The sequence below is a fragment of the Pogona vitticeps genome, chromosome 3 (genome assembly GCF_051106095.1).
Source record: "Pogona vitticeps strain Pit_001003342236 chromosome 3, PviZW2.1, whole genome shotgun sequence".
Lineage (NCBI taxonomy): Eukaryota > Metazoa > Chordata > Lepidosauria > Squamata > Agamidae > Pogona > Pogona vitticeps.
Window position 1 is genome coordinate 85895521 of NC_135785.1, and position 23075 is coordinate 85918595.

Consider the following 23075-nt stretch of genomic DNA (forward strand, 5'->3'; position numbering starts at 1 on the left):
TTCCTACGTTCTTCTGATTAGTTTGTGCTTTGTTCTGGTTTGAAGGTGTGCCTTCTATTGTATTCATTGAATTTTTAAAATATCAGGAGGCCCTGGGAGAGCATTGGTCAAAATGTGGGTTGCACATCCATTATATAGAAATAAACTAACTATGCTTACCTGATTTCATAATTGTTCAGTTGTTTAATTGCATTCTTAGCCTCCTGTTTGTTGGAGAATGTTACGAAAGCATAGCCCCTGTTGTTTCCATTGAAATCCATCATCATCCGCATTTCATAGATTTTACCAATCTGGAAAAGAAAAAGCAGATTTTCTATATACCTCGCTGGAAACTATTCTCTATACTGCCTTCTCTGCATAAGGTTTTGTTTTCTGGCAATTTTGCTGGTGTGTGTTTCACTCCAGGGTCAGTTGACCATTGTCCTTGAGTCTAAAGCAGAGCATGTTTTACTTGAGATCTACCTTCTGACCTATGCACCAAGTCAAAACAAACAGAAGCACCATATGTCAAAGTCCAGCCCATGCTGAGCAAGCAGGGCCGAGCTTGTTAGCAAGGTAAATGACCTCTATTAACACCCTCCGATAACATATTGTCTAAGCTTCTGTATTCATCTTGGGGACCTCAGAGTGTACTCATCCAAAGTTAAGTTATCTTTTCTTGCATGGATTTGTGTTTTTAAAATTTCTTTCCATTGGCATAGAGAGCAAAAAAGGGGCACCAGGCTACTGAGCCACTTGCATCCTATCCAGGTGCAGACTTAAAACACATTCCAGTTCAGCTCTTCACAAAGATCTTGAATAAAAGGCAATGCATAACACCTGGGCTGTCCTTATAGAACCCTGACAGGTGGGAAAATGTTTGACAAAGGTAGCTAAGCAGTGTCTGCAATGCTGACGTACTCCTGTGTGGCCAGGGAAATAGCAAGAAAACACATTTCTACATGTTTCCTCTCTCCATGTTTTCGATCTTGAACTATACCCTTATACCCCAGAGAAGATTCGTATTCTTGGCATTTGTTGCTGCTTAAACTAACACTAAAATGGCAAACTGTTTGTAGTTTCCTCACATTTAGCTATATTAGCTTGTGCTCAAACATCTCTCTCTCTCTCTCTCTCCCTGTGCTTTTATTTTGCTGGCAGGAATTATATGTAGAAGCCTTCTTACAAGTGAAATTCAGATATGGAAGCAGCCCCAACATGATATACATTATAGGCCCAAATATTTTCAAAAATGTTTTCAGAACTGGAACACAGAGGTTCCCTATACATAGAAATTATGAAGAACAACAGAATAGTTTTTGTCCGACGTGACCTGCATCTCTTCACGAGAGCTAACTGCATGTGTAAGTTATGGTTACAAGAAAACATTTTTTCATTCACATACAAGAGTCCCAGAATTCCTAGGGATTTTATAAGGAGTACTACACTAGCATTTGCATAAGTGTTTCATTTTTTTTTGACACAACATGTACAGTTCCAGTTATGTTCATCACAATATGTCCACCATGGAATAAACATGAAACTCTTACACAAATGGGAATAAACAGTGTTGAACTTTACAGTGTCAATTCTTATGCAAATCTAAACCACAGCACCCAAAAAACCCAACAAAAAACAAAAACAAATGTTGCTTGAGGGAAAGAGGAAGAGGGAGCAGGCAGTCGCTGGCTGGGGCATGCTGGTGTAATTCTCACCTCCTGCCAGTGGTAGCATATGAACAGCAGTGTGGGGCTATTGTGCAAACATGGGGTATAGCTCACAACAGTTCTGGTGATCACAGAAGCAATTCTTAAGGGAAGATAAAACACCAGAAACCATCAACATCACTGCTAACCCCACTACTATATTATAGACCCAAAACAGGGACAGAGGTAGGGGCTACAAACTGGAGAATCACAATATAGAATTACTATGATTAAGCATTACTGTGGTTAAACATAGTTAGAAATGTGTTCTTGAAGACTTTCACAGCTGGGATCCAATGGTTGTGGATTTTCCGGGGCTGTTTGGCCAAGTTCTGGAGGTTTTTCTTCCTAAGGTTTTACAGCCGGCCACAGAGCTTGGCGAAACATTAGGAAGAAAAACCTCCAGAACATGGCCAGAAAGCCCAAAAAAACTCACAAGCCACCATAGTTAGAAATGTCTGGGTTTACCCATTCCTGCCTTTGCATAAAGCAGGGATGAGCAAAGTGTGGCCCACAAGGCATTTTTTAGGCTGCAGTTCCCATCATTAATCACCAATGGTTCTACTCGCTAAGGTTGATGGGAACATTATTTAAAGGGCCACTTTTGGCCCCCTTCTGACATAAACCAAATCCTGACTAGGTCTCTTCCAGCCTTCTGCCTGTCTTAATGTGTTCTGTGCCACTTGGTGTCAGCTATGTCTCAAGGCAGGGGCTGGTGGTGGTGCACTACAAATAGCAAACAGTATCAGATATTGATCTTATAGCTCAGCTGGAAAGGATGGACCAGTCACAAAATGTTGCTGTATGGCCGCTTCCATTCCACCAGCACCAATTCATAACCACCCTAACCTCTATTTTTCATTTTTTCCCCAACATTCGATCAGCATTCGGAGAATGCTGAATCCTCAATGGCTGTTTCAGGCCCCTATCTGTTAGAATTCTCCCCTGCAAACCTAAATTTACTACATTTCTGCTTAGGGTTTCCTCGTTTTGCTGATCCCTCCCTTATTTATGGCTGCAATGGGTAGCTTTGGCTACATATTTGGGGGCACTCAGAGAATTCAACTGTTAGTCTATATAATGCCAAAAATGCAATGTGCAGCCATCTTCTTCCTGCAGATCTAGTTTAATAAATTCAAGGCATAATGAGCAGCTAATTTTTGGTGGTCCTTTTTTGTGGGTAAATAAGTTGTCAAAGTTACTGTTCACAGCCATCACTTTGGCTTTTCTGTGCTTGTCGTCTTTGAAAAAAAAAAACTTTGCCCTTCTCACCAAGGCATGCACCTCGAGGCACTGCTGTCACAAATGGTTTTACTGATGTTAATGGGAGCAACCGTGTGAATAAGGGAAGTAAGACTGTTCTTTCAGAAGACAGAATTCTAATAATTCCCAGCTATAGAACTCAGTCTCCTAAATGCAGAGATCCCAGTATGTCAAGCTCAGTTTCAGGAAATGTCTCTTTAGTGCCAATGACTTTGGAAATGTCCTACAGGTGACAGATAGAGGCAAAGAGAGACAGAGAAGACTGCTAGCTCATGGTCCAAGTGAGGGGGGGGGCAACACCTCACTCACCATTTCAGAATATCCAGTTCAGAATATCCCTCAGGCTAATGGATGGATGGATGGATGGATGGATGGATGGATGGATGGATGGATGGATGGATGGATGGATGGATGGATGGATGGATGGATGGATGGATGGATGGAAAACAAACAGATTGGAGCCATATTCAGGAGTTAGAGAGCGGTGGCTTGTCAACATGCTAAGAGAAGGAATACTTAACACTATCTCCCTCAGTTGTCACTTTCCATACACATTCACTGCCAACTCTGAGGAGAAGAAGAAAATAAGTGTCCTACTCATGTGGAGACCTTACATGTAAGGAACAACCCTACTGTCCCAGGATTCTTCCTTGGGTGGAAACTCTCCACATCAGTAGGAACATCACTTTAGAATTAACGGTGAATGTGTGTAAAGAGTGATGATAAAAGGGTACAGGGTTAGGCTCCTTTCATCTAATTATTCTGACAAACTAGGATTCTCAAACATACCAGTCGGGTGATAGAGAGATATCCTCATTTTCTATTATTTATACTCTGTTTGAAAATTCCATGATAAATAAAGGAATGTTTAAGACAGGCAACCCACTAATAAAATCTCACAATCAAATTTGTTGGGCACGAGTGCAAAGTTATCTGGGAGCATGCTGCACTGAACTCTGGTGTTGCTTTATCTGTGAAGCTTCAATGTGTACAACACATTGAACTTTTAACAAAATATCTACATCTGGAATTCGATTCTCCACTGTGCCTCCTGGGAGTAAAACCAGCCCGTGTAGCCTTGGACAAAGGTGCACAAATCCATGCCCCCCCCCCCAGAAGAAAGGAATGGTAAAAAATGTTGGTATACTCTCTGCCTAAAAATCCCTGAGAAAGACTGCCATAAATCAGAATGAACATGACAGTTCATAAATACAGTATTAATATGTTCTTCCCATAAGAAGAAGCTCCATCATTTAGTCCCTGGCTCTTCAGCAGGTGATTGCAGGGAGTGGGACTAAGGGAACAACAACACCAGAAGCAGCGGGACATATGGCACTCCTCTGATCAGAGGAGGCCCGGCCGGCCCATCCGGGTGAGAAGCAGCAGGGCTGAAGGTGGGACTGGGGGAGTAGCAGAGCAGATTGGAGGAGTTTTCATTCCAGTCTGCCCCTGCATCATGAAAGCACTGTTCTCATTGGGCTCTGGGCCATTCTCTCGGGAACCTTCCAACCCTTCCTGTGTAAATAGAGGCAACAATTGTGGAAGGAGGAGGGGAGAGAAAGAGGGGTATCTTTACACTTGCTATTGTCATAACTTGGTGTTGTCAGTTTGAAGCACTGAGTCAGATCCAATTGGTGGATTTGGGCTGGCAGATACATAACTTACAGTAAGAGGATTCCCCTAAAGGTTCTCGGAGTGGGGCCAGTCACAGTCTGCCTGGCTTAGGGGGCCAGCCAGGTTGGTGCCTATTGCAAATAAGGGGTGCCCCACCAAATGGTTGAGCATCTGGGTGGTGCCCCAGATATGGTCATTCTCTGGCCTGGGTGGTGGTCAGTGACTGGGAGTCAGACGGCCTGATTTGAGGATCTGCCTCAGATGATGTGCTAAGTGGATACGGCTGTAGCCAATAAAGCTGTGTCCAGAATTTTGCAATTAAATGTTTGTTTGTTGTGAGCTATTCTGATGACGGGGGAAACTGGGATACCATCAGGGCATGCAAGGCCAGAAACATCTACAAGGCCATGCATTTCCCATCCTTTTCACAATGAATTAACATTTCCAGATTAATGTTAATATATCATGTTAGCCTAAGCAATAGAACAACTACTAACCTTTATAAATAGCTTTGAGAAGGAAGAAAAGAAGGAAGGAAGGAATCTGTAGCACCTTAAAGACATTCAGTACAGTGGAAGATAAGAGTAGACAAGAATCTATTTAGCTCATTTTATCAGATGTGCAAAATACTGTGTGCTCAAGCATTCATATAAAGTAGTGGAATTTATTATAAATTTTTTTGGGATCCTGTTAATTGAGTGAAAGGCCATCCGTGCTTGAATTAATACTGTACCTGAAATTGCCAGAAAGGCAGATGAAAAAGCAGGATCTGAACCATAACTGCATCCAATTTAAAATGCTCTCTTTCCACTTCTACATCACATTAGCAACACTCTGAAGTGATAGATTCAAGTCTATTTGTAGTATCAGTTGTGAAATCACCCTTAAGCACTATGTGCTCAAAATTATCTTGGTAATACTTTCTTAGTTGTGTGTGTGGATTGCATCCTCAGTTTTAAAGGCAGGAAGCTTACTTGAGAATTGTATTTGCAAACTGGCCAACTACAGCCTGTACTTGAAATGCACATCATCGTAACTATTTTATTTATGTATTTGTTTGGATCCTTCTTCCAAGGAGCTCCAAGCAAACGTTTAGGCTTGTAAGAACTCCTTAGGTTTAACAATTAGACTTGCAAGAGGGAAGCTAGTCATTTATGCAGTCCACCAAGAGTTTGACCCTGGCTTTCAAGTAACCAGTAAAGCCAACCAAACATTTGACTTTGGGTGCCAAGCACAGAGTTACACAGTGGCAATTTCTCATGTTACAGTTTTCCTATTTGAGTTATCCCCAGTCTAGCAAAAAATGTTTACTCTAATGCCGGAGTCTCCTGCTTGGATAGGCTTAGAAAGCAAGAACATGTGTGTTAGGGCACTATTAGGGAAGGCAGGGAGGCAGGGGCTGGGCGGAAAAGGTCCTAGATTCTGGACCGGGCCGGATAAAAAGGCAAGGTGGACCGAATGTGGCCCACAGGCCATAGTTTGGAGACCCCTGCTCTAATGCATGTAGCACTACATAGTCTCGACTTTTCTGCAAATACTCTTACTTTGCTTTTTAGCCACAAACGTTTCATGTTTTAGTCAAATTTCTTGCAACTAAACCCATTCCTAAAATACATGCAAGAGACAAAAAACCTGCTACATTTAAAAGCATTACTTTTTCACATAATGGTATAAGTTCATCTTCAAAGAGGTCTCGGGGTAATTTTCCAATGAAAATTTCACATCCTCGCTCTGGTGGTGGTCCATCCCAACCTGGTGGTGGCCCTCCATACTTTCGTTGCCCATTTTCCTGTGTTGACAAAAACAAAAGGTGTATCATTCCATTACCTTTGATTCAATACTAGCACTGCATAATTTGCGCTGATTATGCCACCATTACTTGTAAATTCAGTTTCATTCAGTTCACTGAATTTCATTCAGTTCACATTTTGATAATTTGACCATGGATACTTGACCTTGGCTTCAGACCTGAAATGCTGATACTGTGTGACTCTATGCAGATATCCGAAAAAGAATACAAATATCTTTTGATATTTGCATTTCCTAGAAGGCTGTTCATACAATTCTCATGACAAAAAAGCATATTAAAATGTGTATATTGGGATGATGTGCACACAAGAAAACATATACAAAAGATTTATATAAAGAGAATCTGTAAGTACTGCAATTAGACAAAGTTAGATACAAAAACAATTATTTTGAGAGAAATGCTCACAGAAACTCATACAAATTGCCACATGGACATTTTTTCAATCATCATTGCTGATGGAAGCCAAAATAAGACAGAATTACCTGACAATTTGGGTGAAAGGAGTGAGGGTAGGGAAAGAGACATAAATGGAGATAAATTGAAACGTATGGATTTGTCTCTTGTTAGATTTGTATGGTTGCACTGGTATTTTCTTGAACTGATCCCACTATGCAAATGGCAGGGGTTGAGTGTAGATCCTAATTGTTTCTTTAGTAGAAAACTTGTTGCAAAAGCTTTTGAGCAAATCCTTACTAAGCTACTTAATTTATCTGAAATTAGCAGTCTGATAGTAGTAGCCATGTTTCAGGGAGAGTCCTACCTGAAGCAAACTATATCCTGTGCGCTGAATTAATGAGCGGAGGGCAGCTTCTTTCTGTGTGCCGGCCAATCCATCCCCGGATTTTTGATTTGATTCCATTGTGAGTGATTATCACCAAAAAATCAGGTTAATTAGGGGTGCTCACTGTAATCAAATTTAAAATAAATTAAGTAAATTAATATTTCTGTAAAGAAAGCTCCATAATATCAATGAGGATGCTATACATGAATTACCCAAAATAATTAGAAAACAAAATAAGAAGACCCAACACCTCAACAAAATAAAAAGAATAAAGGAAGAACCTCGGGAATTCAATGGATTTCTGTGGACTTCGGGCAAGAAATAACTAGCAGATCACATTCCAGAGGAAAATTAAAAGGCTGAAATTCAGATATTTTAGATATTGATTTTCCTGATTTGTTGCATTACATATTTAATATACTGTATTTAATATACTGTAGTTATATATTTATATATATTTAAAGAGAGTGAACAAACTTTAGGACCCATTTGTGTAGGCAATGTTCCTCCAGCATGTCAATAATTTCACTAAAGGTCAATAATAATAATAACAAAGGTTTTGTAAAGTAGCACATTTGGGATTAGACTCATGAAATGTAGTCAGATTGGCAAATTTATCTAAATTGGAGGAGCTGTTAACCCAGAATGATTTTCTTTTCATAACATTTCCCATTCTGATAAGAAAATACTGTGGGAAATACATATTTTACCACTTGGTAGCCGCACTGCTTGCCAGAACAAAGGAGGAGTTCAAGGAGACATGGATCCATTCCATGTGATAGGAGGAATGTGGGATCAAACTAGATGTTAAAGACAGTCCATATTCCCTCTGATCAACCCATTTTCTGTTTCACAAAAGGGTCCACCCCCAGAGATTATGTACTTCAACAATCAGACTATGAAATTAAGCCTGTGTTTGCCTTTGAGTGGCCAATCACAAAAGAATACATGATATGGCAAATAGGTACCTTTCATCAACTGTGAAAGAATTTCTGCAGGAACAGTGATAAAGAAATCATTCAGTTTGATCCATAGAAATAAAAATGAGGCAATACCCTTAGTTCTGAGATTTGATTATGATCTCTTAACATGAACCACTACTTCTATTATGTCTCATCAGCCAGACAGGCTAGGTCTGATGGGAAGTGAAGTTCAGCAACATTTGGAGTGTCACAAGTTCTCCAACCCTGCTATCTTTCTGACCCAGATGGCTCACATCAGTTCTTGCTGTGTTAATTTGAGAAGGCCTGGCTAATCTCAGCTTCTTCACAACTTCCTTCAAGGGCATTGTCTCCATGTCATGCTGGTATCAGAAGCCTAAGGGCTGTACCAGATGCAACATTAATCATGTCTTCATATCTAACATGCGGGTTCCAAAGGTCATCAGTAGGAGCTAGGAAGGGGAAACAGTCTGATCTTGATTGATATAGAAGCCAGATTGGATTTAACATTTCTTTTCTTGTAGCCTCCTCCTGAAAATCACTTTTATGAAGCTATTATTTCTTGTCAATGAGAGACATCACTCCAAAACAAACATGAGTTTCAGGAAGAAGGATTTTTCTTCAGGACTGTAACAGGGGAGGAAGAGGTTAAATTCTGCTCCTGTTAATTATCACCTCCTCCCAATTATATTATTTACATTTTTAAAAACGTCCATACAAGATGCCATAGTGCCTAGAACGTTGCTTGTAGCTGTTAGGAACGGCACATCTACTTCAGACATGCTATTATCACCACTCCCCCACCCTGACACCTATCTTTTTTCTCCTGTGTCCTGAATGTTTTATTTATTTTTTTAAATATGGGGCTTTCTCTTTTGTAAACGAACGTGGTGAAGTTTAGGAACAAATTTTTGACTTCACAGCAGTGGCTTGTGTTATTCTGGCCTCAGTGATTATAAAACAAAATAGAACTGAAGATTGTTTTGTTAATTTGGGAGCTGTAATTATCCTAAGCACAATTTGGTGCCTTTAATAGATGTTAGATTACAAGCACTATCATGCTATGCTGGTTGGGGAATAAAGAGGTGTGATCCAAAACACTGGAAGCTGACCAAATGGAGAAGACTGAGGAGAAAGGTGAAATAACAATTAAATGGAGGAGTAGGAGGAGGCTGGCCTAAGCGTTTTGGCAGAATAAACACCCTCATTCTTAGTGAAAAATATCTGTTTATCACCTGGGAAAACTTTCAACACAAAGTAACTTAACCAAGAATTTTCCCCTTAAATGACAGTGTTGTATTTTACAGTGACAGGAGATTAGCCAAACAAATCTGTACTCTGGAAGAAAGAGCAGCCCCTGTCGGGAAAACAAGCAACAAAATGCAAGGAAATGAGCTGTGTATAAATGTGTAGAGAATCTCCCTCCATCATGTGCCTTCAAAATACAACCAAGATATGCCACTAAGGTTTAAAATACTGTAAGTAGATATGGTTAACCTTGTTTGTATTAACATGCAACATGCTTGTGAAGGGATCTGCACTCCAATGCCCCATGGAATAAATGGTGTGTGTGTGTGTCTGTACATGCATTCACATGCACCTGCATGCACATAGAGTTCAAACTTCCAAAATTAAGGTTGCTTTGCATTTGCATTGACAATACTCTAACTCTTTTCTATGTAGTCTCAGTAATATTCAGTGAACATGTGGAGGTAGGAGTAGGACTGTACCTAGTGCTTCTACTATATGTACACTCTGTGGAGCATCAGCTTAGACATTCTTTTCATACAGGTGAACCTCATTACGCTCTGTAGGGGTAACTGGGAACTCTTGCCTGGTTTCAGGGACTGAGCTGTGTGGAAAGAGCCTAGGCATGAACAGCAGGTGTGGAGACTGTGGCAATACCTTTCATGCTCCAAATGTTGCTGGACTGCATCTGCTAGTAGTCTAGCCAGCAAAATCAATGGAAAGCAATGGTGAAAACTGCAGTCTATCAAGACCTGATTGGCCACTCATTCCTTCTCCCAAATGTACAACTTTTATGACGGCACATATGAATTTATGGAGGCTGGGATGGGATTTCTTATTATTCTGAAGAAACAAATGCAGCAATGTGTTTATTTATGTATTAAGTGTAAAGCTCACCTTTCTGCCAAAAATGGTCTCCAAGTGAAATAAACAGAGGTAACAGCAATGTCTGCATTTATAGAATTATGTTTTTGGGCTGGCCTTTAACAATGGATGAGCTTCCCCAGTCTGCATTTCCATTCGAATAAATGTTGTCTTCTGATCTTTCCCAAAGGGGAGTCAGAAGCAGATCAGTTTTCCAGGACAATTTTTATTTTTGTCCCTAATTGTAACTTGGGGAGTGGGGGCACCAGCATCAGGAAGACTACTCTGGACATTCTGGGCAGCCACAGAGCCCTCACCTTTCAAACACTGGCTGCTCCCAGAGGACTAGAATCCCCAGTTAACCATTAAGCAAAGAACCGTCAGAATGTCCATTTCCCAGGCTTGCTAATGTCAACAGATGCTGTGGAGAAGCCTTAGAGCTTCGTTGCTGGAGCCTTCCAGTCTGGTCCAATCTCCTGCAAGTGTGTAATTATATATTTCAGGGATGAGATAAGCAGTAGGTAAGGCAGTAACTATAAATAACTGGTCAGTTAGTTAGATAGTTAGTTATGTGCCCTCAAGTCAGAACTGACTTATAGCAACCCTTATAGGGCCTTCAAGGTAAGTAAGATATTTAAGGAGTGGTTTTACCAGTTCCACTTCATCAGTGAGTTTCCACGTCTGAGCAAGGATTTGAATCCTGGTCTCCAGGGTCCTAGTCTGCCACTCTATCCACTACACCACACAGGGTACCCATAACTGGTTACCTCTAATTAATTGTTTTCCTAATAACAAAGTCATAACTGGTGTACAATATTATTGTAATGTGCTTCTATCTTAAAAAGGAACAAACACATTGCTTTTTTATATGATTGTGAATTTTTAAAGTTACTCTGAATGTTATCAGGGTGTTGCCTTATTAAATGATAGAGGAGAAATACAGCACTGCATGGTTCGCTATGTGCTTCAAATTGCTGCTTTATGCTCTGTTGTGGGTATTTTGTGCCACAAGAGAGTGAGTTGTAGCATTCAGTTTGTTTGTTTTTTAAACTAAAGGCACATCCTTCTCGGCCTTTTGGCTAAGATCAAGTGTAGTATCTGTTCTATTCTAAAGGCACATCCAGGTGGGCACATGGCTCACAATTTGAATCACTTTTGGTGCTGTTTGGTTGGAATCAAATTATGGCATCAATACCTTTTGACTTAGACAATCCATCCCACTTCTTATTAGAGCTGTTCTGCCCTTTTTGGCTATAAGGTTGCGGATTTTGTTGTTGTTGTTGTTGTTGTTGTTGCTGCTGCTGCTGCTTAGTGATTCAGAGCACTCATAATTATCCCATTCTGTAGCCCATGTGGATGGTTAGTTCACAACCACATAGAGCTGTGGGTGTTGTTGTTTGAGAAGACAACCCAGTCACATAATTGGTGGGTTGTGGCATTGAAACGAATGATGGGAGAACTCTCTCTAGTTTCATCTACTCTACTGTTTTATATTTTAAAAATTTATTTTCCTATTGATGCAGCGCTATTCTAGATAAACGCAATACATTGGCAGTATTATGTACACCATGCAAGGTAGATATATTTTGCTATGTCAATGTAATTTATTTAACAAAAAAAAGGGGAAGTCTTTGTGGCTGGCTGAAAAGGTGGGGGAGGAGGTGGGAAAGGGAGTGTCAATCAAAAAGAGGACAAATTGGAGCAATCTAAATACCTGCGTGGCCCCTTCTCATGGGAGAGGAAACATCAATCAGTGTGAATGGAAGGATCGTTCAAGTGAGAGATAAAATAGATGGGACTAAATATAAGAACATTTTAAGTACTAATCAGAATGCTCCAGGTCTCCCGGTCTGGATGTGTCTTAATAAAAAGAAAACTACATGTGGAATTAATGTAGTTTAATGTGAAAGTAACAGCAACTTTAGCTGTTACTTATCATTTGTCAGAAGTAACTTTCCAAACTCTGGACTCCTTCCACAATACAAGCTGGGCCCAGTCTTTTGCAGTTCTTTGGCTCATTGTTTTCTGATTGAGAAGGGTTTCCTTTCCTTTTCTCATTTCTTTTTGGTGCTTACCTCACCAAAGAGCGAAATTTTGCCACTGTCACTGCAGTCACCCTCCCCTGTCAGATTACAGTACATAAAAGCTCTGTCTTGCCTGTGGAAAGCTGCACCCAACCTTGCATAGCCTTGACAAATTAGCCTTGGGTGAATTTGTACTTAGCAAAGAGATTGAGGCAACCTAGGTAGGGCTGCCAGTGTATGCTATGAGATGCCATTTTGGGAGTTGCTAAACTTTCACAGGCCATTCTAAGTATTTCTTCTCTTGCTCTCTGGACACAATGATTAGCTAGACAGCATGAGCTAAGTCAAACACAGCAGTGGTGCACAATAGGATGATCAGTCGAAGTGTGGAACTCGCTGTCAAGTTGGACTTAAGTCACACCAGTGACTTTACTCAGACTTGCTTGTTTCCCTGCCCCCCCCCAATGATTCAGACTCAAATCATGACTCAGAGGACAGCCACCCCTTCTTTTTTTGGGGGGGGGGAATAGCTTATTTTAAATAGGGACTTGGACTTGGGGCTTGGAACTCAGTATCAAAGACTCAGACTCAGGACTTGGTACCAAAGGCTTTCAGCCTTTTGTTTCTGTCCATGGAGTTTTATTGGCAAAGATACGGGAGTGGCTTGCCAGTTCCTGCTCCAGGTGGATCATGTTTAGTCATAATTCTCCACTATGACCTGACCTGTCCGTCTTGGGTGTCCCTGCACGGCATAGCCCATAGCTTCTCTGAATTACTCAAGCCCCTTCGCCACGACAAGGCAGCAATCTGTGAATCCCAAAGAAGGGCAGTGCCAAAGAATGCTCCAACTACTGTACAATTGCACTCATTTCACACACTAGCAAGGTTATGCTTAAAATCCTACAAGGTAGGCTTCAGCAGTATCTGGACCAAAAACTCCCAGAAGTACAAGCTGGATTTTGAAGGGGCAGAGGAACTAGAGATCAAATTGCAAACATGCGATGGATTATGGAGAAAGCCAGAGAGTACCAGAAAAACTTCTGCTTCATTGACTATGTAAAAGCCTTTGACTGTGTGGACCACAGCAAACTATGGCAAGTCTTTAAAGAAATGGGAGTGCCTGACCATCTTATCTATCTCCTGAGAAATCTATATGTGGGACAGGAAGTAACAGTTAGAACTGGATATGGAACAACTGATTGGTTCAAAATTGGAAAAGGAGTAAGACAAGGCTGTATTTGGCTCCCTGCTTATTTAACTTATATGCAGAATACATTATGCAAAAGGCTGGACTGGAGGAATCCCAAGCCAGAATTAAGATTGCCAGAAGAAATATCAACAAGTTCAGATATGCAGATGATACAACTCTGATGGCAGAAAGTGAGGAGGATTTAAAGAACCTCTTAATGAGGGTAAAAGAGGAGAGTGCAAAAAATGATCTGAAGCTCAACATCAAAAAAACCAAGATTATGGTCCCAATACCTCCTGGCAAATAGAAGGGGAAGATATGAAGGCAGTGACTGATTTTGCTTTCTTGGGCTCCATAATCACTGCAGATGGTGACAGCAGCCATGAAATTAAAATACGCCTGCTTTTTGGGAAGAAAGCGATGACAAACCTAGACATGTTATTGGTTTTATTGTTTTTAAATTTTGTTATGCACCCGGAGTAGACTGTCTAGATGTGCAGGGTATAAATCTAATAAAATAAAATAAAATAAAATAAAATAAAATAAAATGAAGGAAGGAAGGAAGGAAGGAAGGAAGGAAGGAAGGAAGGAAGGAAGGAAGGAAGGAAGGAAGGAAGGAAGGAAGGAATAAATAAATAAATAAATAAATAAATAAATAAATAAATAAATAAATAAATAAATAAATAAATAAATAAATAGACAGCATCTTAAAAAGCAGAGACATCACCTTGCTGACAAAGGTCTGCATAGTCAAAGCTATGGTTTTTCCAGCAGTGATGTACGGAAGTGAGAGATGGACCTTAAAGAAGGCTGACCACCGATGAATTGATGCTTTTGAATTGTGGTGCTGGAGGAGACTCTTGAGAGTCCCCTGGACTGCAAAGAGAACAAACCCATCAATTTTGAAGGAAATCAACCCTGAGTGCACACTGGAAGGACAGAACCTGAAGCTGAGGCTCTAATACTTTGGCCATCTCATGAGAAGACTGCCTGGAAAAGCCCCTGATGTTGGGAAAGTGTGAAGGCAAGAGGAGAAGTGGACGACAGAGGACACAGTGGTTGGACAGTGTCATCGAAGCTACCAACATGAATTTGACCAAATTCCAGGAGGCAGTGGAAGACAGGAGGGCCTGACGTGCTTTGGTCCATGGGGTCATAAAGAATCGGACATGACTTAATGACTAGACAGCAACAACAGCAGTTATAAAATTGCTCCTTACATATCTTGCATCCCTTGAAAACCCACATCCCTTGAGAAGCCATAAGTCAAATGCCATTTGATGGCACATAATAACAACAATAAGCAAGGCAATTGTAGAACAAGCAATGACAACAATAACACCAACCGGACCTGTCCCAAAGTAATGAGTAACCTCAGGAGAACTCCTTTTTAAAAATACAGCTCTGGGAAAAAGTGAGTATTCAGAATACTATACCTTGCAAAAAGGCAAACCTGCTAAAGGAGATATTTCTTTGTTCCAAAGAATTAAATGAAGCTTTAAACCGAACATGTTTGTTTGCTAAACAAAACGTGGCCTAATCTACCATGTCTTAGTACAGTATTATGATACTGTGATTAATCGGGGTAGGTAGAATAGCTTAGCCAAAAAAGTGAACTATATCTTAAAATCTTGGTTTAGATCTCACCTGTTCTACAGACTCACTAGGTCTCTTAAGCAAACCACAAATGGTCCAACTACAGGAAAGTCTCAGAGATTACTCTGTTGCGTGTGACTTAGCATGATCCAAAATCCTTAGCAACTTCCTTTTCTTTATTGGTTGTACCCTGCTTTGGGACACAAGAATGGTCTTCTTCCACTTTCCACAGAATTAAAAAGGAAGAAGGAGAAGTCAGAATTTTTGTTTGTTGATAACTATGTATTTACTATATTTTATCTTCAATTTCAAAATATTTTGCAAAAAGTGGTTAAAGGTAATGCTAAGAATGGTAAAACAAATTGCCTTTTAAAAACTCTGTCTTGTATCTGTTTTATTGTATCTGCTTTGTGATGTTTCAAGATGAAGAGCTAGTTAAAATATTCTAAAATAAATAAATGTAAAATAAACATGTCCCTTATTTGTACAGCTGATTATGATGCCTGCATTGTTTTATTGGTCATATGTGTTTTATATGTCTTTACCGTATATGTATTCTAGCTGCTTTCTAAAATACACACAGATTTTATATGCACTTACAGATTTTTATACTGTGTACCTAAGTGTAGAGAACTACAACTGACTAGCAGCCCAAGACTGAATCTATCTGTTGGGGCCTTGACTCCTCACTTATCCAAGTAGATCAGATAGAGATGTCCAAGGTACAGGGTTTATTGGATCAGTTTCAGTAAGGAAGGCCTAAGGATGTAGACCAGAAACATGAATGCTATAAAGTTACTATCTCTTTCTTAGACCCTTGCCCGTATTGGCTACTAAAATCTGCCAAGAATACAACTATAGAATGAGCCACCTATGTCATCAGTGCACCTTTTCAGGAAGGCCCTGTTGGTTCTCCTGGACCTTTCTGTGGCCTTTGATACCCTCCGCCATGGTATCCTTCAGCTGGCTGAGATTTCTGGGAGTTGTAGTCTAATAATGGTACCACTGGCCTAGTGGATCCAAGGTCTTCTGTGATTTGTCTTTACATTACTCTTTTATCCCTGTACAACCGCAGAAATGCCACCAGCATTACATCTATAGCATACAGTATGCTGGGAATGCTGACTGCCACTGTAAAATAGGATTCTCAGGGTTTGTAAGTGTCTCCTCACCAGTGAAGTTCTGCTATATTCCAACACACCCCTTGGACAGCAATTGATGGTCAGAAGAATGAGCACACTTTCAGGAGTTGTATTACCATTTCAAATGCATGTAACTTCTTCTGCCTTCTATGTATCTTTGAAAAACTTTTTGGAGGTGACTATTACCCACCAGGGGATGTGGTGGCGCTGCGGGCTAAATGGCAGAAGCCTGTGCTGCAGGGTGAGAAGACCAGCAGTCGTAAGATCGAATCCACGCGACGGAGTGAGCTCCCGTCGCTTGTCCCAGCTCCCGCCAACCTAGCGGTTCGAAAGCATGCAAATGCGAGTAGATCAATAGGGACCACCTTGGTAGGAAGGTAACAGCGTTCCGTGTCTAAGTCGCACTGGCCATGTGACCACGGAAAGATTATCTTCGGACAAAACGCTGGCTCTATGGCTTGGAAACGGGGATGAGCACCGCCCCCTAGAGTCGAACACGACTGGACAAAAATTGTCAAGAGGAACCTTTACCTTTACCTTACTACCCACTATCACATTGCTTGAAAGTGTTATTTCTTATTGCTATTATAGCTCTAAACTGCCAGCACAGAATTACAATAAGTAAAGGTTCCTATTGGATATTTAAAATTAGAGCATTCTTTCATTGCCATTCAAAAGTGTTTCCAAAATGACTGCCTTCAGTATTAAATTTGTTTTTGTCGAAGCCTATTTAATCTACCTTTTTAATATGATGTGAGCATAATCATTTCATGCAAAAAGTAACAAAATCAAATCTTAGCAGAATAGAAGCTGCCTTTGTCTAGGCATCTATTCAGTTCTATCTTCTGGAAATATCTCTCCAAGCTGTAATCAGCAGTGGAAGTCAACAATACACATAAATGAGTCTAAATTACTTTGCAAATATAGCAGATCTTTGAATCATTCAAGGGAAGGAGAAGCCCTACTGAGACAATTACATCATCTGAAGCCACATTTTCCCAACATTTGAAAACTGAAACATCCTCCCCATGCCTTGCTTTTAACACACTAAGAAAAACATACACTTTCATTCAGATTGTGGAAGGGTTGCAATCACCCTCATGTAGATCAGTTCACACGGTGCATTCCTGCATGAGATCCTGTCCTTGGCATGCCTGATTATCTTCCTGGCTGGAAGAAATCTACCCAAGAACAGTGAATCAAATCATGTAGAGGGACAACAGTACCCTCCTCTGTGAGTGACACTTTGTGATTATAAATATATATATAACTATTTGATTTACTTCAGGACCACAATCATCTTGTGGGATAGTCTTTAATTTGGTTCCTGAATTCCTGATCCAAAGAAAAGGGATATATCATTTGTTTATGTCACATCTATTTTATCCTGCCCTTCCTTCATGAAGTTCAGCATGTTCTCCTCTCCCTTAATTTTATCTTTTATCGTGAAAAAAAAATGTGAGTGGCTGAAAGTTATCCATTGAGCTTCATGACTGAACATGTATTTGAACCTGGGTCTTCTTGAAAAGTCACACACGTCATCCAACACACTGAGTTTTCTCTGTTCACACTTAAGCACCACAGACATGAAATCAAACCATTCCCCATGTAAAGAGTGGGGAAAGTGTTACTTATTGTTCCACATGACATTCATTTGTGGGCATATTTTTATATGTAATTAATTTGACATTTAACAGAGCTTTATCACTTTTTTGGGGGGGTTGTTATTTGATTACAGCACTGCTTTATATAACACTACTATCCTATGGGTATTGGGGTGCATCAGACTCATCAATCTTTCTATCTTGACCTTGCCACTCATACTTAGGAACACATGAATCAGATGGCATTAGCCTGAAACCATTTTGTAAAGAGGGGAAAGACAGATCTTGAAACTAGGATCTTTTGCATGCACTGTTTCTATCTAGAGTTTAGACAAATTCCTTCCTGGACTATAACTCTCAACATCCCCTAGAACAACATGGCTGCTGGCCCTATAGCCTAGGGATCTAAGGAGGAGTTCTCCAAAGAGGTGATTTTACTGAAGCTTTGCTTGTATCATTGTGTTCCTGCCATTTCATTTCATGGCACTTGTCTTAGGTGACAGCTTCTTTGGGCTCACACTAATATGGCTGAATAATACCATCGATGTTGCCAAAACAACCAAATTCATCAAGCTATGCTAACTATCGTACTCATACTTTAATGGCTGGTTCTCAGTAGCTAACAGTTGACTGTTATGTACCTAGTGGATATCTTCTCCTCTCCTCTCTGCAGGCACATTTTCCTGTTCAAAGATCAATGCACAACACAAAGATAGAAATCATGGAATTTCTTAATCTGATGAAAACGCGGATTTCTAGTGTATTATCGTTCCCTCCAGGTGTGCAGTTGCGGCTGGAGGTTGCTTGTTACCAGCACTCTTTGGAAGCTTAGTTACTGTTTCCATGAATAAGATAAGAAAAAAACAGTGTTTGTCTTCTGCACATCAATAGAGCCACTTACTTTAAAATACTGGCTTCCCAGAGACACTTGTAGAAAAGCCCTTTTGAAATGATAAAGCACGTTAAACTTGGAAATGAGTCAAAGAGCAGACCTAATTTCATCTTGAAATAAAGCAAATGTGGGGGAAAAATTTCTACCACTTACAATATCTGAACACTTCAAAAATGCAATTCCACAATAAATCACATTTGTTCACATTCTATTTATATGTCAAGAAATATTCCTTGGACATGTGCAGGAGTTAACTTGGGGGATTCTGTAGGGCTGAGATTCAAATATGCCCTCATTTGGTATTTCCTCTGTCCCATTGCCATATTTTAAAAGCTGGGAATAAGGTTTTTAAAAGTGTGCCAGGAGACCTCATATGCAGATGAACGCATCTGGTTTGGTGAGTTAGGATAGGAAGATAATAAAACAATGTTTTAATTACTTTAATCTTTTTTTAAAAAATGCCCTGATAGTCAAAATCTCATTGCATAGTTTTGCCTGTAGAAGGCAAATGATGTAGCTTCTCTTGGATAAATTAAAGAGTCTCCACTTGGATTTTCTGGCATGCACCACCAAGATGAATGGCATACATCTTAAAATCAAAGTAGAGATGCATTAATTGCCAACAAGAACCTGATGCAAGTTACTCCAGTTGCTTTCCACAGTTGTAACTACATAATAAGATTTGGGCCTTCAAATGGTTTTAAATTAGTCATGTGCAATGTGTAAACCTGATCAGATTAGAGGTACAGTATTTATTTTATTTTTAGGGTGACTAAAGGGCAGATCAAAGAGCCTCTGCTTACCCTTGGGTGCAGCAACACACCAAAAAGTCCTTATTATTTTATATGTAGGGTTAAAAAGTGGATCCACCATTTAAACTGGCAAAAGAGAAAATCAGTATTGGTAGTACACCAATGTACTATGGCACGAAAGGTGAGCAAACGGTGAAGTCACCAATGAACCCCCAAGAGTTCTTGTTGGGCACTCTAATCACAGGTAGGCCTCGGACAAGATCACAGTGGTCTGCATACCCACTTTTAGCCACCATGCATGTTGAGCAAAAGCATGATTTGTGTTGCTGATGATTAGCCTTTTTGTTTTCTAGCACAGTCTTTTTCTTCTCATTCAGTTTAGCTTACTAAACTTCACTGAAGTATGATACTATTAGAACAGAGTGTGTCAGTGATTGGGAAGGATGGTTGTTATATGGCCTTGGCTTTGATAGGTCACACATTCGGCCTGTCTTTCCTCCCTCCACCATTTTGATTCTTTTTTTCCCCCACTGTTTGATGTGGTGGTGCAAACACCAACCACTGTCTACTGGGATTCCGCCTGCACTGTTAAAATGTACCACATCCCCCAAATGGATGGTACTGCACACCCCCATGAATCCTAGCTATTTACATCCCCCCCCCTTCATTGTAGTTTTTTTTAATGGGGAACAAGAAGTTGATAGATAATGTTATAGACTTGGGATGGAGTGAGTCAGGTCTCGTAAAAGGCTGGGGATAAGTCTGTCCCAATCTTCATGACCAATATTTGGGAACAACACAATGGTGATTAGCTTTAACTAGCTGCTGCATCTTCCCTGCATCTTTTACGTATAAAAAACCAACAGGGTTCTGGTTATAAGATTTGATTTAAAAAAATATTGGGATTCTTTGGCTAAAATTCAGGAGTGAGTCACAACTAGACAAGGGCCATTGAATCGGTGGGAAATTGGTGAATCAACACCTAGGCAACTTCCATTGATTTAGATGGGCTACTGTGGCATCCACCCTCATGCCCCTTGCTTGACCTTCAAGCCTCAGAGCACCCGAAGGCAAACAAACCCCACTCTTTTCACTGGCTGCCACCAGGTGATCTCTAAATCACCATTACTTCAGAAAGATTCAGGTGCACTCTTTAAGTTCTTTTAGATAAAACTTTAGTTTATTGATTACAGAGATTCATAAATATCTTCAGTAGCTAATCACTCCTAAATTTCCCAAACTACACACTCTATTTGTCTGACTCTTACTCTCTACTGACTGACTCAGGCTCCGCCTCTTATAGCATCTCTCTCGGCTCCGCCTCTCGGCAACATGAATATTCATAAACCATTACATAATATAACACGAACCATAGATCTAATAAATGGAGAATGCTACAGCTACTCTAAATGTGATTTACTGCTGGATTTCAGCTGGCAGTCTTTTTTGGAAGAACTGGGGTATTATATTCAATCAACAGCTTCCTTAGCCATAACTTTAAAGCCACAACTCCTTGCATCTTTCCTAACAGACATCTAAGAAAAACACCCAGCAAAGTCCATCTGCTTCAAGCCTGATGAAGTGGGCATCCCGATCCACAAAAGCTAGCAGTATGATTGTATGATTTCTTTACTGGTTTATACAGGTATCACCTACTCCTGCATTTGCAAAGTTTGTTTTCCTTTCTACCAGCAGGGACTTCAGACAGCCAAAGCTTCTTAGACTGAAGGTTTTCAAAGTTAGCACTAACACACTAGAAAACACATAGAAAAAAAATCAATCCAGAGGATCATTCTTTAAAGTGCTTTCTCACTGTTTCTGAAAGGTTGTGGAAAAAACAGCTAATTTCCAAAGCAGACTAGTGCCTATAAAAAAAGGCTTGCACCTTGGAAGCTTTGAGTGACAGCATTATCTAGTAGGTTTTTTTTAAAAAAAAATTCCAGGAAGAAATCATTTCTCAAGCATTTCCACACTTTTTGACATTTTTGAAATAATTCCTTTAAAATAGCTGATTTTTTAAAAACACAATTGGAAAATAAGAGTTTCATGGACAGAATTCCTAGTAATATCTGTACTCAGTTCACATCATGGAGCTCCAAGTAGTCAAAAGGGAGGTGGGGAAACAGTTCCATCTGAATTGACCTGAAACCTACCTCTTCAATCATTTTGTTTTCATTAAAAGCTGAAATGGAGAATTACACGGAGGGGGGGGCAACTTTATTTAATTTGGTAATTATCTTATCTTTTTAAGATCTGAGAAAAACCTTTGTTGAGCCAGAAACAACCCAACAGGATTAGAAAAACAAACACAGCTTGTATCTGGTATTGCATCCCTTGTTTTTAAGCAGAAGACTATGGCAGGGTAATCTAAGCATAAAACTTGGGTAGCTGGAGGTGGAGCTTGCTTTCAAACCAGACCTCCGTGGATGCAGGCATAGACTAAAAAATAGTGTCTGTAACAGAGAGTGACTATTTTGTAAGCGAAAGGTTCAGGCACATGTAATGATTACCCTTAACAAGTTGCGCTTTAACAAATACTGTAGAAAGTGAATGGAGGGAGGACAAAAGCACCTTTTAAAAATGTTTCATTCATTTCTTTATAAATGAAAGCAATCAGTGTTTCTTTCATGGCTCCCCCTCTCACCATTGCTTGCATAAAACTGTATGATGTATATATCTTTAGCACTTAATCCTGTCAGTAAAAAGCAAGGGAAGGCAAACAATGTAAACCATGCAGAGCGACAAGAAGACGTCTTTCTAGATGTTGACATTACCATATCTGTTCCAGCTATCCTGAAAATAAAGTGTGTGTGTGGGGGATATATTTTATAGCTTCTGATAGCAATACTACACAGTTCTGAGCTTTTGGCCAGCACTGGGGGAAATGGGTACAAAATGCATAAGCAATACTCTCTGTAGAACTGCAGACCTACTAATTCAGTCTTGATCTTTCAAATGCCTCTCTTACTCAGTTAAGCTTGAAATTAAGACCCCCTTTTAAATTCTAAGAACAAACAGTAGGAAACATTTCAAATATTAAAGCCTCTATTTTAAAAAAGTCAACACTGCAGATGGACTGTACCTGAGCAATTTCAGAGACCACCACCTGGAAAGGTTCTCGTTGATTATGCTGAATTTGCGACGTGTCACTCGGGTTATTCTCCAATCATCATATCAAACTCCAAAGGTTCAGTAAACCCCAGGTTGGTTTACAGTTCTGTAAGTTAAACTTTAACTGGTCCTATCTCTGTGCTCTGTGTAGCCCTTTGACCAGATAGCTAGGTCACTGCAGCTCACTCACTGTCTACACAAGCTACATGTGTTTACAAAATTCACAAGACAAAAGTCAATAGTGGGGCAGAATAAATGTGCATCAGGTGAGAAGGATAGTGTTCAGAAATTGGTCAGCTAGATTAGTTGAGAAGATATTATTTGGGATATAGAATTTTAATTCAATCTACTTTATCTTATTAAAGTAACCTTGCAAATTGTCTTCAGCACTTCAGAAAAGTTCCAACTTCTCAAGCTGTCTGATGTCTACCTTTACAAAGCTAATTTTTCTCCTAGGTAATCATTTATAGCATTAAATTTGCTTGTTGCTCTCTGGACAGATGGCAGGCTTTCCATTTTGCTCAGTGAGAATCTAGAATACAAACGAAAGTACTTGATC

At 40.0% G+C, this 23075-nt stretch overlaps 1 protein-coding gene and 1 pseudogene across 3 annotated transcripts in view; one reads left to right on the forward strand and one right to left on the reverse strand.

Annotated features, from left to right (window-relative positions):
- A1CF (APOBEC1 complementation factor) overlaps window positions 1–22586 on the reverse strand; it is a 54372-nt gene extending 31786 nt beyond the window's left edge. For 2 of the 3 annotated variants that reach the window (XM_072995269.2, XM_072995268.2), the window contains exons 1-4: window positions 22488–22586; window positions 7133–7276; window positions 6217–6351; window positions 160–290 (exon numbers count right to left, since the gene is read on the reverse strand). In XM_072995269.2, the coding sequence (XP_072851370.2) occupies window positions 160–290; window positions 6217–6351; window positions 7133–7231 (365 nt within the window). In that variant the 5' untranslated portion in view covers window positions 7232–7276; window positions 22488–22586. The remainder of the gene's footprint in view (window positions 1–159; window positions 291–6216; window positions 6352–7132; window positions 7277–22487) is intronic. The other variant, XM_072995270.2, reaches the window with a different exon arrangement.
- LOC144588527 (U2 spliceosomal RNA) lies at window positions 11266–11406 on the forward strand (annotated as a pseudogene).
- Window positions 22587–23075: the final 489 nt, after the last annotated feature.